This window comes from Diadema setosum, chromosome 10 (genome assembly GCF_964275005.1).
Source record: "Diadema setosum chromosome 10, eeDiaSeto1, whole genome shotgun sequence".
Lineage (NCBI taxonomy): Eukaryota > Metazoa > Echinodermata > Echinoidea > Diadematoida > Diadematidae > Diadema > Diadema setosum.
Window position 1 is genome coordinate 18,677,732 of NC_092694.1, and position 17,597 is coordinate 18,695,328.

The following is a 17,597-nucleotide window of genomic DNA, read 5'->3' on the forward strand; positions in this document are numbered from 1 at the left end:
ACCAGTTGCCGGTGTGTTGACGACAGGGTGCCGAAAAAAGGACGGCCTTCTTGACTCGCTCCGATCTTTCCCCCATCTCTACTCTCACTTAATTCTCGGTGATATATCACTTCCTCGCACCAAGCCAGGTGTCTGAAAACTAGAATTAAAAGCCGCCACTGCTTTTTTTTATAAGTCGGGGATGATTTGATCGGTGAAAACAAATCAATTACGAAATCTCTGTTCTCGGAGTCGGCCACACGCAACTTACGTTTCGTCACCCTGCTCGACTACTTCTAAAGACAAAAGACTCTGATCATTTTTAACTACCACCACATCCCCTCTTCCTCATACTTAAAGAAGACAAAAAGCTAGCATCCCATTCTCGCCTCCATATCTCCCTGGAAACGCTTCATGCGCCACCGCATCCTTCTCTTCCTCCTCGTTCTCATTCACTTTCTCTCGTCCCGCACTCGATAGAGCGAGTGCCGAAGATTTTCCTCCGGCGTCTTTCGAGCAGCCATGGCCTTAAAGCTCGGCAGCCTTTCCGACTCTCCTCATACATTGACAACCTGTAGCTCGTCCGTGCCGCCAGTTAGCATGAAGAGTCACATCGCAACTCCCACACCTGTATCGGCTAGAGCTTCCCAGAGACCGGCTTCGGCACCCATTATTCAATTCTTCCCCAACGCGGCCAAGACTCTTCCCATCTCTATGGTGAACCCGAGCGGTAAGTCAGACAAATCAAAATTACATTTCATAGCCATTCATTTTCCTTGACTAAATATCTTTGGAACGTTTTGCTTCTTTTTATCCTAAAATATTGATATTTTCCCAAATATCTGTTTCATCTACATTGTGTTTATGTTAAAAAAAAAAATCACTTCACATTACAGCAAGCATGAGAAATAGTCAAGAATTTCTAAAACGCGCAATGAATACGTTATGTACTATTTTCAATTCAAGGGGGGTTGCCGATTATTGAGTGTGTAATTTGGATTTACTTTCCATGCGTCGCTGATATGCATATATTGACAGAAAGCGTTACATATTAATTTGTTGCAATTGATGCGCTCAATGATTTCTTGGACTATGACAGCTTTTGATTTGTGTTTGTGATGAATTACAAAATTACAAAATGTAATTACTTTTTAAGCTTATACTGTTCTGTGAGCCTATGTTACTTGCGACCTGTTACTTTCGACAACCTATGGCAAAACATCCTCAAACAATGACTGAAAGGTCAGATATCGGGATACTTAATCTCTCGTCCGTTGTTTCATTCATACGTGTACACAGCACTTGTAAATTTCGTCGGCTACTTGAAAGTTATTGCGCAGAAGTCAATTGGTCGTTTCTGGACGCCATTGTTCTGCTCGCAAAAAGAGTGTCGGGGAAAATGCGATACACAGCACAACAATCGACAGACGTATTTCATAATAGGTCACACTTCTCCCCTTATCGAAATAGGGTAATATCCGCACTTCATGGGTGACTTTTGCCCTCTTTTCCCTGCGGCTTCAATGGCAAATGGACAGCGTAAAAAGGGACAATTTTAGGGACCCGGGTTATGGCGAGAGAGGGAAAAAGAACAGTCAACTTTGCAAATTGCTATAAGTTTGAGAAGTCAAATGGCAGCATTTGTGCTGTGATTCGGCGAGCCTTGAACTAAGCTGTTTGCCTTGCCTCCGTTCGCCGCGGTTCGAATATTGATACAGCGTTCCGATCAGTCGCAAAATCCAAACTGGGCCTCGTGCGATTTGTTTGCAAAAACTCTCTAAATAGCTTTCCTCATTTTAGTCAGCTCCCGATACCCTGTCAATCTCTCTCTCGCATCGAAGAGTAGCTGTCCGGGTCTCGTGCCTTCTATTTCTATTCCTAGTCGCGCAAAGTCCTTACAATGTATTCATCCATTTCCCATTACTCCTTGTTACTTTCTACTTTAATTTATAAAGTCTATATTCTTCAGTTGTTTTCAGAGACTCATGATATTGTTTCCAATAATGTATCCACCAAACAAAGTGCTTTCATGTAAGATGTACATAGTTTCACCATTGCTGATGATACACTTTATAGCAGTGCCCTTGGTAACATTACTCTAAACTGACAGCGGGAGATAAGGGTATAATTTCAAAGAAACCAATGCCTAGTTTCATTCTAAAGAGTCATTGAAATCATAATTAAAGACAGTGGCGTAGGGTCTTAATACACAAACTGTTTTCTTTCATACTGAATTAAGCAACTAGTTGATGAGATCCCGGTAAGAATCAATTCATCTGATAAACATGTTTTAAGTCTGTGAAGACAAGTGACATGTTAATTTTATTTTCGTCAAATTTCTTAGCTATCTTCTTACGATCCTCTCTTTCTCTCTCTCTCTCTCTCTCTCTCTGTCTGTCTGTCTTTTTTTTATTATTATCCACTGTAGAATCATTTTAGAGGACTTTTTCCTTTTTTGTTATTTTCTCCCTTAATACACTCTTTTCGCAATCGTGCTGTATTTCCATTTCATCAATCACAGCATTGTTAGAACACCATAAGTGTTGAATGTCGATCATTCATTTGATACTCTAGTAGGTATTGAAATGTTAAACTAATAGATGGTTGGTTAACGTGGAAACGATGGAATAGGTATAAATGACTGGTTTCCAATATTATAAACATTATAATCATATTCTCTTGATCCACTTTCTTTGGTGGCTATCTTTGCTCCCTGAAATGTCTTGACTTATTTCTAATTTTGGCAACAGTGGAAAATCTTCCGGCCGTCTTCATGACTCGCGATGAAACCATAAAGTCGATAAATTAGATTATTGGATTAACTATGACCAACAACTCTCACCTTTACTTTCCACATAGCAGCAAGTAGCGTTTGATATATGAAAGATGTGGGCCACCCGGCACAAATGTGGAACTGCACTGGACCCCACTGCACTGATCGTCATTTCCCCTTCTATGGTGATTTAAGAGCTGCCATCGTATAACTCTCTTTTATTCATGTCGAAAAGCAGAAACATCTTTGAATTCTTCCGCAGGCTGTTATATTGTTATACTGTGATGACAGACAAACTAATATTTCATTGTGAGTGTGGTGTGCATACTTTGTGCATAATGTGTCACCGAGCGGGTTTTCCATAGCTACACAATTTTATTGCTTTAGATGCATCACGAGCTACATGGCTCGTGTGCGTTTATGCCTTTTTCGTGCTCTTCGTGCCAAAAATTATCGAACATTTTAATAGCGAGTTAAACGGATGTATAAAACCGCACTTTACCGACTCGCTGTCTTGAGAGCCGCTGTTTGTCACTGTCACTCTGGATGATTCTCTCCATGTTTGAATTTGATTTGTGTCTGAAGCTGAACAGAAGACAACAGGTGGCAATGGGGTGCCGCTCCGGTCCCCACACCGTCGGCCACCCCGTATCCAACTCAATTTGAGCAGAGAGAGAACCTCATAATGTGCCTTTTATATTTCTTCTCGTTTTTTAGAACATGAGAAAACGAGTGGGTTAACAATTCTCAACCTTCTCCAGAGTTGCATTGTTAACATCAAGAAATCTAAAATTATCATTTATTTTCATATATGGATAAATAATTATTTTTTCACAGATATCGCTTTCTGTCCCACTGTCATCACAATTGATAAAACGATTTGAGAGGAAAGTTATCAAACCTACACTCTTTGTGGTCATCATAAGCACATTTTCGTAGTGAATAGGCATACATCATTCATGTCATGGAAAGCATTAAGAGTAAATTAAAGACATCGCCACCGACGAAATTAAAAAAAAAATGTAAACAACCAACTTCTCGGTAGATTGTTCACAGTGAATCTAAGGTTTGCTCCAGGTTTATATTGTTGTAGTAAAACACTATAATGCATTAGAATCCCAAGCGTTTATGGATGTGCTCTTTCAATTGTTCCAAACCCTTATCCAACAGCTATTGGTGGATTGTTATCAAAGTCTGAAATAATTGACAGGTACTTAGGTGATGATAGTTTAAAAGTCCCTTGCAATTTTTATATCTTAGTTATTTTCTATATGACAAAGATGACTTGTTTCATTCTCTCCTTATCAGTTTATTATGGCAGTTGGGAATCAGAATTGCACCGAAATAAAGTCAGAAGTAAAGAATAAAAAGTACGATATCGTTATTATTTACAAAGTAAGATATTCGTGTTGCGCATGGTGGCATTCCATGAAAGGCTTTGGAGTCTCAGTGCCACGTTCGACATCATCCAGTTAAAGCCTATAATATGGCTATAATATACTGTCAGAGTAAAATGCACATAGAACGGCTTCAAGGTTTAATAGAATGACGGTGGAGATGAGTTTCCATATTTCTGTCTGGAAACAAACTTCAAATGTTATATCATGTCAGTCACATGCGTCTATCAGCCGTTTTTGATGAAGTAATTGTTTAGTTCATACTCTACATGCTCTATGATACCAATTTATGATAAACTGATGTTTGGGAAACGACACTATACAATCATTCCCATTCAGCTACACGACTTGTTATGTCAACGTTTTCATGGTTGCCTGATATGATGGTCATTTGATGGTTCGTATTTTTTTTTCTGACTGACCGATTGCTTGTGGAGTTCATGGAGTCACATGTCAAACTGATGTCCGATATTATTATTCATTCATTGAAGGAAGGAATAAAGATGCGATAAAGACCAATAATAAACTCAAATATTTTCTCTGCAAAAGACTTCATAGGTTCCGTCAGCTTTTCAATCAGCTAATTTGAATGTTAATTAGTGCAACAGAAAATTGGACAGCAATACCTACTGAGGACAGAAGACTTTAAAGGGATGGTATAGTATTGGTGGAGTTGAGGATTGAGGATTGAGATACCAAGAAACCACTTATGAAATAGTACAGAGCATGCCATTTTAATAGGAATTCAAAGTTTATATGGTGAAAATCGGTTTTTGAATGGCTGAGACATCCAAAAAAAAAGTTAAACAAAGCCATCGTAATAAAAGGTGGATCCCACCGTTTAATATGATTGCTCTGCACATTTCATGAGAGGTTTCTCATTATCTCAACAAAAACCTGAAGTTAGGTCTCAGCCAAAACTATACATTCCCTTTAAATATCCAGTGAATATCTCAATGTCCTGATTATAATACCTTAGATTATCGCAATCTCTCATCTGATGACCAGTTAATGGGATTTTAGTAGAACTTTGACATTCATGAAGATTATTGTTTGTAATGCTGGTACTAATATCATATCCTGTAATGCTAACATGGTGTGATAACGAATGATGATTTTATCGTACTACTACTTCTACTACTATACTACAGCTACTACAGTTCATTGGTTATTGCTAGAGTGTGCAGTCATTAAATTGATACACACACATGTGCGTATTTATGTATATACAACGATAAGTAAGTTTCTCGCTATATCGTCACTTAGGCTGTGTGATTGCATGAAATTCGATCAAGTCCAGTGCGAAGATCACTGGGCCGTCCACAAGAAGTGTGTTGGATATGGTTCCATAATTGAAAGTAGTAAGCCTAATAAAGCACTTTCTCACTACTAAACCCACGCAGTGAATATTTGAGTTTAACTCTCACACTTAATTACCTTCCCAAAAGGGGGAAATTTTAATCTTTAGTCGGCTGTTGACACGTGTGCACTTGACGACTACATGTGATAGAAACGTAAGGAGTATTCAGATTTCATTACGTATCAATTCATATCCGTAAATTAAAGTTTAACTAAATCTTTGCTACATGAGGGTTGAGCAGAGAGCGATAGACGGTAAACACGGTGAGTGAGAAAGAGAGAGGGGGAGAGAGGGAAAGAGGGAGTGGATGAGGAGAAAAGGGAGCGAAGAGGGGATGAACGAGACGTCTGTGTGTAAGGTGTATGTGTGTTTGTTCGTGAGTGTACATGCATTTGTATGTGTGTCTGTCTGTGTATGTCAACGCAAAAGGGGTGCGGATCTCATGGTAGTGATATGGTCTTTGTCCATGGCCCTATAATGCCATTTCCAGACGTGATACAAGTTAAAATCTTCCTAAGAGCTTCTCGAAAATTCACTGAAAGTAAGTGAGAAAATTAATCTTCCACAGGTAACAATATAAGAAGACGAGATTAAGAATTAAACTGAAGAATTTACATACAATTGCAATCTGTGTTTTCAAAACTAATATGAACACGATCAGATTTTACCTTAAAAAAAGTGTTATTATGAGCTTTGGTTGATTACTCATCAATATGGAGAAGTGTTGCATTATCTTGTCTTCGAAACCACGTACACAAAGGACACTGACTATTTAAAGTTCCAATTTTAGAAAATTATTAAACATGTATGCTTCTGTCAAAAATGTTTAATATATACTAGTGAGACAAATAGCAAACAGACTCTGAACCTTGCCAAAGAAAACTGAGCTCATTATGGACAGATTCTAAAATAATTGCATGTCTGTTTGCAGAAATTAAACGCCTTTGAAAAATCAGTGCCATCTGTACTATGCATATGTATATAACTAAAAAAAATAAAATGTTTTCTTCTTTTTGTTACTCATTATCACATGTATTTGGTTGTTGATTTACGTTTTTGCAATTATACAAATAATTATACAAATATGTTCTGCTTATATATAGTATATGATTTTCTCTGTTTATTTAATGGAAATGAAAATAAATTTGAACTTTGAACTTTGAACTATTCTGACACGCAAGCCCTGTTGAGATACATTTCTGACAGTAGACTCAATCACTCCCCTGGGTGTGAAGATGGTGCACATTGGTGAGACCACGTAACTTTACCTTTGGTATGAAGATACTAATTTAGTCCGAAGAAATGTAAAAAAAAAAAAAAAGTAGTGCTGTTAAACAAACATAACTATACACAATAATTTTGAAAAGAGAGAGTATAGAAATGGCGGATGAAATTCGCATTTTATGACACCGAGAATTTTGACATCACTACTAAAATGAAAATGATGATAAAAATATGTATCTTAATAGTCTAATTTCCATTAGTAACGTGATAGATTAGGATATACCAAAAAAAAAAACACACACACACACGCACACCCCAAATCCTATCTAGATTGTGTATTTTTTAAAACATGCTCATTAAAGTGACCAATTAGCTCACGTATAATTCCACTGCAAAGGAATTGTCGGAGCAACTGTTAGCAACAGAATAAACTCATGTAAATTGTAACTGTATAATACCTTGATTTCAGGAGGGTATTTTTTGTTTTTATCACAAAGATTAACCTTTGCAAGTGGAAAAAAATCAGCCGTAATGAGTTTTGTCATTTCATTTTATGACTACTGTGTACAACACTCATTGCATGGACAAGGGGAATAAATGTACTACAATGAAGAGTTCTTGACTCATAACTATAATCAGAATCTCACTTGTCGCGGACAAATACTTATCCATATTTTGTTATAATACTCTGCAAGGTTAAGCGAGATTAACCACGTGGCGCACGACCGGGTCTGATTTCTTAGTCAAACACCGGGGGTGGTGAAGTCGTAACGCTCTTTGTTGAGCTACTTCCGAGGGCAAAGGTCACCGTCTGGAATGGTGGTGCCTTGTGTAATGACAGAGAAATCACTCGTTTGAAGCTGACATGACGGAGGCTAGGGAGATTGGGACACTCAAATGAGACCGTTCTGGTTTTCATCAACATCAGCCTATTGTAAACAATAAAGGTCATTCTCACTGCTATGGGCCATAACATAAAGTGGGCACATTTCACCGTTAGATTGTTTTGATAAAAATCAGGCAGTTTCAAGAAACAACAGTAATAATCGTGTTTATGTGTTGTGTGTTTGTGCATTTCTTCTAGTAATGCGTTTGTATCACTCAGTTTTCAAATTACAGATGTTTAATTTTAGCAACTACGCAGCCCGTAATTTGCTCACTATTAGATTCTGCCATTCTAATTGACGTTTGCATTGGTAATATAGTAACTATATCATTATTGTTGCTAGGCCATGGAGAGCCCACAAGAAGTATGAAACGACTGTTCTGTTTACCAATGAGATGAAGCCTATTACTACTGAGTTTTGAAGGACTTTCGTGGGATCTCGTATTGCAAAATCCCCAGTTCATGAACTTACCTCTGCAAGCAAGGGCATTCAGAGAGTACATCTGTGTAACCATGCACTTTGTGGAACAACCCGGACCAGTCTGCCTGTGACAGAAAGCAAACACCAAAATAGTCTCCATGATAGTCTCCTTGTTATTTAAGAGTTCCACATGATAGGCCAGCGAGTGTGAAACATAGAGAGGGTCTCAGACAGGACCAAAGACATAATATATCTAAAAGAGTTCGAGTCCACGATGTGGCCAGTACCAGTGAATGTTAGCCATCTTTGGAAGCCCACAATTTTTCTTCAAAGTTGCTTCCAACATTGATTTGGTAGATGGAAAGTAAATGTGTGGTACATCCTTTTTTCCCCTTCAAATCGTGGGGGTCACATAGAACCTGCGGTGACAACACTTAGGTGGTCTACCAGTGGTCTCACTCAAAAGATCCCTCCATGTGATATATACGTATATAATTATTATGCATGTATTATTGAAAAAAAAATGCAAGACAAGAAACCATCTAGTTTCATATGCCAAACAATAGACTCACCAATGCGTAATAAATTTCAATCCACACATTGGCAAAGGAGTAAATACTGTTAAGACTTATAATTTGTGTAATGGTATTCCCTCCTTCTTGGCAGCCAGCACGAACAATGCAGAAGTTTGAACAGGTGGAGAACAGGTTTTCGTGTGGAATAGGTATCCAACCGAATGAATGAGTAGATGTACATGACCGTCAAATGGACAGGTGCTTAACATATCTGATTACAATATTCTCATTCATCTCAATCTTATTCAGTTGTGGGTTTTATTTCTTTTCACTTCTGCTCTATTGTTTTCATAATCACCGTTACTCCTACCAAGGCTTAAGTCTTTCATTTATCATATTACAACCACTTTCTCAGAGTACCGATATAATTCATGAACGATTATCATATTCGTGTGATATCATACTATGTGGAGAATTCACTTAAAGCATAACATATGAGTAGCAAGTGGAACTAACTTACCCAGAAAGAACTTTTAGTATCCTACACGCTTTACTTTAGAGGCGCTACCGCTGGAGCGCGGGTAACTTTCGGCCTCCACTCGGGTCTTCTTTGAACTCGCAGGCTGAGAGCAGCACGAGCCGTGGCGAATCCTGCTCTCTAACAAGCGTGCGGGTCGCGTGCCTATGCCGCTCATTCGCGTGCCGCTGGTTCGGCGGGCATCTAACACTTTTCTACATTCGCGTGGTAATGCCCCAGCAACTCCACCTACCTGCACCTCGGCCTCTCTCTCTTTCTTTCGGTGCATTCTAACCAACCGGGGTTCGCTGAGGTCCTGGCGGGAAGATCCCGCTTAAAAGTGAACCAAGGTCTTCCCAAATTATGTGAATTCTGCTATCCGAAAGTGGCGTTGAGTGTTCAACCATTTACTTGGGAACTGTACACACTGCAAATAACAGTAACCGCGCCCGAATATTTACAAATTATGCTGCATTTATATTTGAAACTTATTTCATTTACTAAGATACTTGATCTCACTTTCCTTTTATCGTACTCCGAAAAGAATTATATTATCGGGTCTCCTGTACTGACGATTCATGATCAATGTGTAGGATCAATCAAAGTGTTCGACTGATTGAGATCAAACTATAAGACACTATAGTACAAGTCACGAGTCGACCCACATAAATGAGGGTTTATCTTTTTTTAAACTATCTTCCTACCGAACCAGAATTGGACTCAAGAGCTCAACACATTTCATTTCAGTGTCATGAGTTCACGTGTACATTGATGATCAGGTGAGAGGGAGGGACATGCCCCAGGGCGTGAATTCAAGATCCTGAATTTTACCCTTTACTGCTGGACTTTGCAAGAGACCTGCAAATAAACAATGAGTTAGATATAACTTTATTTTGACTTTCAGTCACCAAAAACAAAAATTACAGTCTCAACAAAAAAAGGAGAGAGAGAGAGAGAGCGAGATTGTCAAGGTCTCTTGATATACAGATGTAATTCATTGTAAGTCTAAAAAAGTGCACTATTTTTTTTTCAGCTGTCAACCGTATCATACACTCGCTAGACCTCTTGAAGTTTTGAGTGAGTTCATTTTGAAAAACACATCTATACACACTTTTTCGTGGTTGGGTGAAGAGCGAACTCTGGACGTCGTCAAATGATGTGCTGAGAAGTTCGACAGGGCGGTAGTTCAAAGGGGAACCAATCCTCACCCATCTTTCAGCTCACTGACAACAGCTAGGGTGAGAAAAGTGCTTGGCAGACTTCTACTAGTCTCTCAATTTGAAGCATACTTTAATTCTTTCTGACTGTGGGGGAGATGACATCGGCGCTTTTGACCTCTGGTCCTGACAGCCGTAATAGTGTTTATTTGAATTTTATAGCAACGTTTCAGCTGTTTGAAGTGAGACTCAGAGAAAAAAATACAGGGGAAAAGCAAAGACGGAGAGAGAGCAACAGAGGTACATAGATTGGTGGATAGATATGAAAAATAAAGATGGATGGACAGATCGACAATTTAATGGATAGCTAGATTGAAAGAGATGGAGAAATAGATAGTTTTTCACTGGGAAAGTGAGAGCTATTGACACATCTCCGATCTTAAAGTATGACATCTTATCGTTCATTAGCATTATTATTTTTACGTCGGAATAAAGATAAAAAGAGGGAGAGAGGGGTAATGAATAGCATGTATAAGAGTGTGTGTGAAGTTTTGTGTAAGTACATACAAATAAGCAAGCTAAACACGTAAATATACATGATATACCATTGATATTGAAACAAAAATCGTGTAAAGTTTGCACCTAAAAAACCCCAAACACGTTTGATTATTACAAAATCAGAAAAACAGGTTATCTCACAAACTCCTTCCTACGATGATTCGGGATTCTTCCAGTCATGATAATATAAAGAGACTTTTTGTTTGCCGACATATCACCGAATACCAACTGAGGATTCCCTGCGTAACCGGTCATTATTTCACATCTACCTTTGACTGGAAGAGTCATGATCATTTATATTCACATTTGATTGTTCTGGCTAAGATATAAGCTGCCAGCTCCTTTGTTTCATCATCAATACTATAATCAGAGTAATGTGAATAAGTTACCACTGCACATCGAAAATATGCAAATTACAATAAGATCATATAAGAAAATTAAGTGACATGCATCACTATTAGGGAAGCAGTGGTTTTCACCACATCAAAGACATTCCATGCCGAAGGGGAAAATTTTAAAAATGTAACAAGGGCATAGTCATCAAGGAAGTTGTATCCAAATTCTAAAAAAAAAAAAAAAAAAAAAAGTCTTGAAGGAGGTAAATGTGTTTGAATTCATTTGTGGTTTCTATTTTACTCACTTGAACGGATTTGTGAAGTTTTCCAGAGCAGTTGACGGACGAGTACAATAAAACTTTAATATCTCGTTAGGGACCACCAACCACAGTAAGTTCGACAGTTGTCGCAAGGATGTGTGCTGCTCTGAAGTCACCTAGCAATGCCTAGAGTTCGATCATCGTAAGGCTTTAGTGAGCAGAATAGCAGAGAGCCGAGATATAGCCGAGTCACGAAATATTTCTTTTATAATAGTTTATAAAGGACATGATAGTAACAACCTGTCTGAAATTAAAATGGATACGGGGAGATTGTTCATCATGTTCATTGCATGCAGTTGCCTCATCACTGGAACATTTTGATGCGTTTATAAGGCATTATCAACAAAGACTGCATACACTGAAAAAGAGTAAACACAAATGCAGGAAAAGTTTTCTTTCCGCCTAGTTCATCGCAAGTTTTGGTTAACATCTGAAATTATAATATAATATTAGGTCAGAGCTGATTCTAAACAGACTGTAGTGTTGGTACTTTGACTTCACATCCAGCGTTCTCCTCCTATCTGCACTTCTGACCAGATTTGTCCCTTACGCCTCCCTCAAGCCCTCCTGGTTTTTAATCAACGCATCCTGGGTCATTCGACACGGAAATAATCCAAATAAATATCAATGTGATCTGCCCGTCTATCCCCGGGTGTTGATTCTGCAAAAGGTCAGTTGTCATCAAATAACAGATATGTGATTTATTACCTTATCCTGAAGAACATTACTCCTCCTATTAGATGGAGAATCAACACGATAGAATACCCCACGTCAGCTGAAGAAGAAAATTTCTCCTGCTTGCCTCGGCTTTTCCCCCCGTCTCTCTCTCTCCTGCCTTAGGTCTTCTCTCCCTCCCTTCCCCCCCCCCCCCTCTCTCTCTCTCTCTCTCTCTCTCTCTCTCCATCTCTCTCACCTTTACTTCCTCTCTTTCCCTTCTCATGCATATTCGCCATGAAGGAACAGGGGCAAGTTTGAAAACTGAATGTGAAATTCTGGGTAAGGAGATTAACAATTTACATAAACTTAGAGGTAACAATGTTTGACGTTTTTTCTGACACAAAATTCTAAGGCAGTTTTAATGAAATTGTCTGTGTAGGATTGAATTTTATTTAGATGTAAGGAAGAAATAAGAAAAGTGCTTCATATGCCTAATTGTATAAGGATTTTGCGGATGATAGTTTTATAACGTACCAACAGCATAGAGATAATAGTAAAAAGCTACCATCTGACCGATTGCCGTGAGGTACTAATTTGGTTCACTGTCAGAACGGGCGTCTATGAGATTTTTATCTTGCATCCCGGCACTGGGCATTAGGCGGCATGAAGCGCCATCTTTCGGCCGAATAGCTCCATGTATATTAGTCTCGCACAACATATTCATTTTATCATTCGCTGCAAGTGTTAAAACCCAAGTAAAACCCATATCGCAAATACCCTACACTGCAGAACAAAGTGCACAGATGTCTCCTTTTACTACATAAAGATTCAAGGAAAATTTATTCTTTTGACAATAAAGTCTTAAAATTTTCAGGAACTTTTTTTTTGGTTATTCTTTCTTTTTTTTATATTGTTTTGTCTTTTTTTTTTTGGGGGGGGGAGGGGAACCTAAATTCCACATGTTGCATTATGTCCCGGGAAAAAGGAATATATTACCGAATATGTAACCAAGTATAATACCCTAGTTTGATTTGCCTTGGCAGACGACGGGATGAGCTCTGCAGGAATAGAAAATTTGTACAACACGAATAATGTCCTCAAAAGGACCTTCATGCACGCCCTGTCCACAGTCCGTGTTTTAGGCCTACGGGATAACATCACAGAATATAAGAGTTCTGTGGATAACATCCTGAACACTGGCCTCAGTCAGAACACTTTGAGGCTCAAACTAGAGAACCAATCATACGGGCTCAGTGAGAAAATTTGTGAACTGTCTGTAATCAAACTTTTTACATTAGTGTTAGTGCTATACGCTGCGTTCTGAAATAATTAACAGGACAAGGCGGGGAGATTATCTTGTGTGCAAAACGGCAACAAAACACTCTGAAGCACTTCTATCTCTGTGAGCATCTACTCGACTTAATTTACTACATAGTCCTTTCCTGCATTGCTATCTTAAAGTCATAAATAAAAGTCCTACATGCATGGTTTACGAGGGTCTGTCTATAGCGGTTTTGTTAGCACCTTTTTATCGGTAATCACTGTAGTCACTTAGCCGCCCTTCTTGTTTATGGAGCATAAGCAGCAAAACGTCGATGGGCGACTTGATTAGTTTTTAAAGATTTATTTCAAGGAGAGTTCGCCCCCTTTTACCCTCATTTGCCTCGGCATTCCCTTCTCTCCCTCCCCCCCCCCTCTCTCTCTCTCTCTCTGTCTTTTTCTTGATAGATTATATACCGTGTGCAGGAAGCTCACACTGAATTGGGAATCAAACTGAACTTTCTTTAGCATTTTTTTTTCTTTACGCGACTGGGCATCTGTCGCAAACGTGCAAAATTTTAAATTTTATTCATAACGGAAACATCACTCAGTCATTACGATATCAAGCAGGGTTAGCTGCCGTTGTTTCATGTTTATTGTTAGCCTTGATGTTGCTGCTATGATTATGATGATGATGTTATATCGAGATGAGTAGAAGCATGTCATCATTAGCGCACGAGCTAGGTGGTTAAACGTACCAATAAACTTGTTTACAATGTATGTCTGTAAGGTAGACTATTTTCATTATAATTTCATTATACAGTTGAGGGGGAGAAGGATTAATTTTGTTGAGAAGGCATCTGAAAACGTTTGCAAAAAAAAAAAAAAATCACGAAATCCTAGAACCATTTTTATTATAGTGCTAAAGGCCTCCTGCGAAGCAAACCTCTGAACAACAGTAAATTATTATAGCTAAAACTATGAAACTCATAAACAAATCAGAGAAAGTGTGACGTCATGACACTGTGAAAATCCTATAGTCCTGCAGTGACGTCACAAACTGTCATAGTCTTCTCATCCAGCGATGGCGGCACTAAAACCTTAAAAATGCATAACTTTTAAACGGATTGTCCGATTTTCCTCAAACTTTCACTGAAGTGTTCTACTCATTGCTACAGTCACTGAATCTATATACATAATATATTTGAGTGAACTTATTTTTTTTTTGAAAACGATTCCCTTAACAGACGAAATATCCCACTCACATTCTTTTTGTCTGCATATAAAATTACAACTGTGACAGCAAGCAATATGGATTTTTTTTGTGTGTGTGTGTGTGTTTGTTTGTTTTTCTTTTTTCGCTGTGTTTTGTTTTGTTTCTGTCAAGTGCCCACTGAACCCAATAATAGACGACTTTACATCTATGCGTTAAAACCTTATCTCACTATGTAGTAGAGCAGATAAGCCCTCAAAATCACGTGAATTGTGCAAAATTTGACTAAAGCATGAAACTTTCACCAGTGTTAGTACATACCATAAGATTTATTTTAAGATCGGGAGGTAAGTCTGATTTGACCTCTGATGACCTCCAGAGGTCAATGTACTTTAGATATCAGAAAATCGATGTTTTTAGACATTTGCAAATGATATATGTGGTTATGTTGCACTAAACATGCATTTATACCACAGAGAAATCATTTCCAGATTCAACAGAGCACTGACAGGTTTTTACCTTTGACCTCTGATGACCTCCAGAGGTCAATGAACTTTAAATATCAAAATATCGATGTTTTTAGACATTTGTGAATGATATATGTGGTTATGATTCACTAAACAGGCATCTATACTTCAAGGAAACCATTTTCTGATTCCACAGAGCATTGACAGGTTTTAACCTTTGACCTCTGATGACCTTTGGAGGTCAATGACCTCAAAATATTATACTGATCTGTGATGTCATTGGTTAATGGTAACCATTGTTAAGATGTACAAAACAAGCATATCTGTCTTACAATGAAATTGTCTTCATATTCTAAAGAGCAGACAGGTTTCTACCTTTGACCTCTGATGACCTTGAGAGGTCAATGACCTCAGAATATCAGAATATTGAAGTATGACATCATTGGTGAAAGGTCAAACATGGTAAAGATGTACAAAACAAGCATATCTGTGTACAGTGACATCGTCTTCATATTCCAAGGCACACAGACGAGTTTCTGCCTTTGACCTCTGATGATCTCGAGAGGTCAATGACCTCAAAGTATCAGAATAGTTTGGCATCATCAATGGTAAACATGATGATGTTTTAGAGAGCACTCGTAGGCCCTGTTTATTAACGAGCCATTACCGTTCACCTATGAAAATCACACAAGGTCAAATACCTCGAATGAAATGTGAGGATGTTAATATTGATATTGCGATAGTTAATAGTTAATAATTGTTTATAATGTAGGGCTTACAAACCATGCATTTCTGTTACCAAAAAAGTGGCTACTCATTCCGCAGAACTTTTCAGGTAATTATCTAAGTCGGGTATGTGCACAGAGCAAGGGGTATCGATCTGTTTTCACGTGGGGGGGGGGAACTTGGAAAATATGTAAAAGCATAAGTTCATGGTGCAAAGGAATGACGCGGAGGGGGAGGGGGAGGATGTGGGTGGGGGATTGGATTTTTGCAGGTTTAGACCTGAAATCAATGATTCAGTGTAGCTCTTGTTTAATGTGTGCGTCATCACTTATACGGAAGTTGATGGGGTGTGGGCGCATCTCACCTACCCTCCTCCCAAAGACGAAGTTTTTTTTTTTTTTTTTTTTTTAAGAATCTGATGCATACGTTTTGGGGAATATTTGGAAAATTATGGATCACCAAGGTGTACCAAGTCTATATGGATGGGAACCCAGCAAGCGCAGCGTTGGCGAGGGTAGGGTATTCCACTCCCATTCGACAGAGCTCTTGTATTTTGAGAAATGAGATTTAACGACCTGGCACACAGGCACTTTTGAAGGAATACCTCGAAATTGTATCAAAAAGGTGTAGTAAGTCAGCCATCTATGGAGGAAGACCAATCGACAGAAGGATGTGGGTGGAGGTATCCCCTCCTACATTATGGAGCTTTTGCATTCTTTTGTTTGCAATTCAATGATCTCGTGCCACTCTTGGTTGAACTACCATTTTGAAGAAAAAAAAAGTCCATACCCAAATGTGTAGCCATAATCAATGCATGGAGGAGAGGTTGATACAGCGAGAGGAGGGTATGAAAGGGGCTGTCCCCCAATCCTTCCCATGCGAGGGAGCCTTTGCAGTAAGAATAAAAATGTAAAAAAAAAAATCTAGTATACACATTTATGATGGAATATTTGGGAAATTATCAGTCAAAGGAGTGTACCAAATCTAAGGGTAGAAACCGAGGAGGGGTTGTTAATTGAAAGATACACTACCCCCTCCAACAAGAGGGATTTTCTTTAATAAGTCGGAACTGAAATTAAAGATCTAGTACATACTTTGTGATGATATAGAACAAAAAAATGGGACAAAAGCACTGAGCGTATATGGAAGGGGACATAACGAAAGATAGTGTGGGGGAGGGGGTATGCAAAGGAGATTCTGCCTTTTAATCTGGTGCATACTATAGCTGAAATGTTCAGTGACAATTCATTTTCTGTCAAAAAAGTGAAGAAAAAAAAATCTCAATCTCAGGAAATACTTGGAGGCAAAGTTTTATGTCCCCACCATTCCCCCTCCCATATTTTCTCGGGAGGCGGGGCAAATGCCTCTTGCCCTCCAAAATGAACAATCGTGCATATATAGGAAAGCCTTTTCATCTTTGGAATTCAAATAAAAATCTCTCTTAAAAACATTTTTCATAGAATAAGGGAAATTATCATTCTCCAAAGTATGTTATATCTGTGGAAGGAACCAAGCAGGGGGAAGGAGTCTATCGAAAGGAGATATCCCCTCTCACAGAAGGGAGATTTTGCATTTCAGAATTAAATTTTAACAATCCGATGCACACTTAAAGTGAAAAACTTGGGCAGTTTTCTGTCTAAAAAGCAAAAAGCAAAAAACAACAAAAACTAACAACAACAAAACATAGTCCACATCTCAGAATTTAATGGGATGGGGGTCAACTATCCCTGCCACCACCCCACCCCTCCTCCAAACTGATGCCCCGGTATGTGCATGTGTTTTATTCCACTTGTTGAAAAGAAGAGAGAGTTTTAAGAAACAATATTGTTCAG

The 17,597-nt window shown here is 38.6% G+C and overlaps 1 protein-coding gene across 1 annotated transcript in view; it reads left to right on the plus strand.

Annotated features, from left to right (window-relative positions):
- Nucleotides 1–501: 501 nt before the first annotated feature.
- Nucleotides 502–17,597, plus strand: part of LOC140233622 (uncharacterized) — a 38,129-nt gene continuing 21,033 nt past the window's right edge. Inside the window, exon 1 of the mRNA XM_072313723.1 lies at nt 502–709. Coding sequence (XP_072169824.1) covers nt 502–709 — 208 coding nt within the window. The remainder of the gene's footprint in view (nt 710–17,597) is intronic.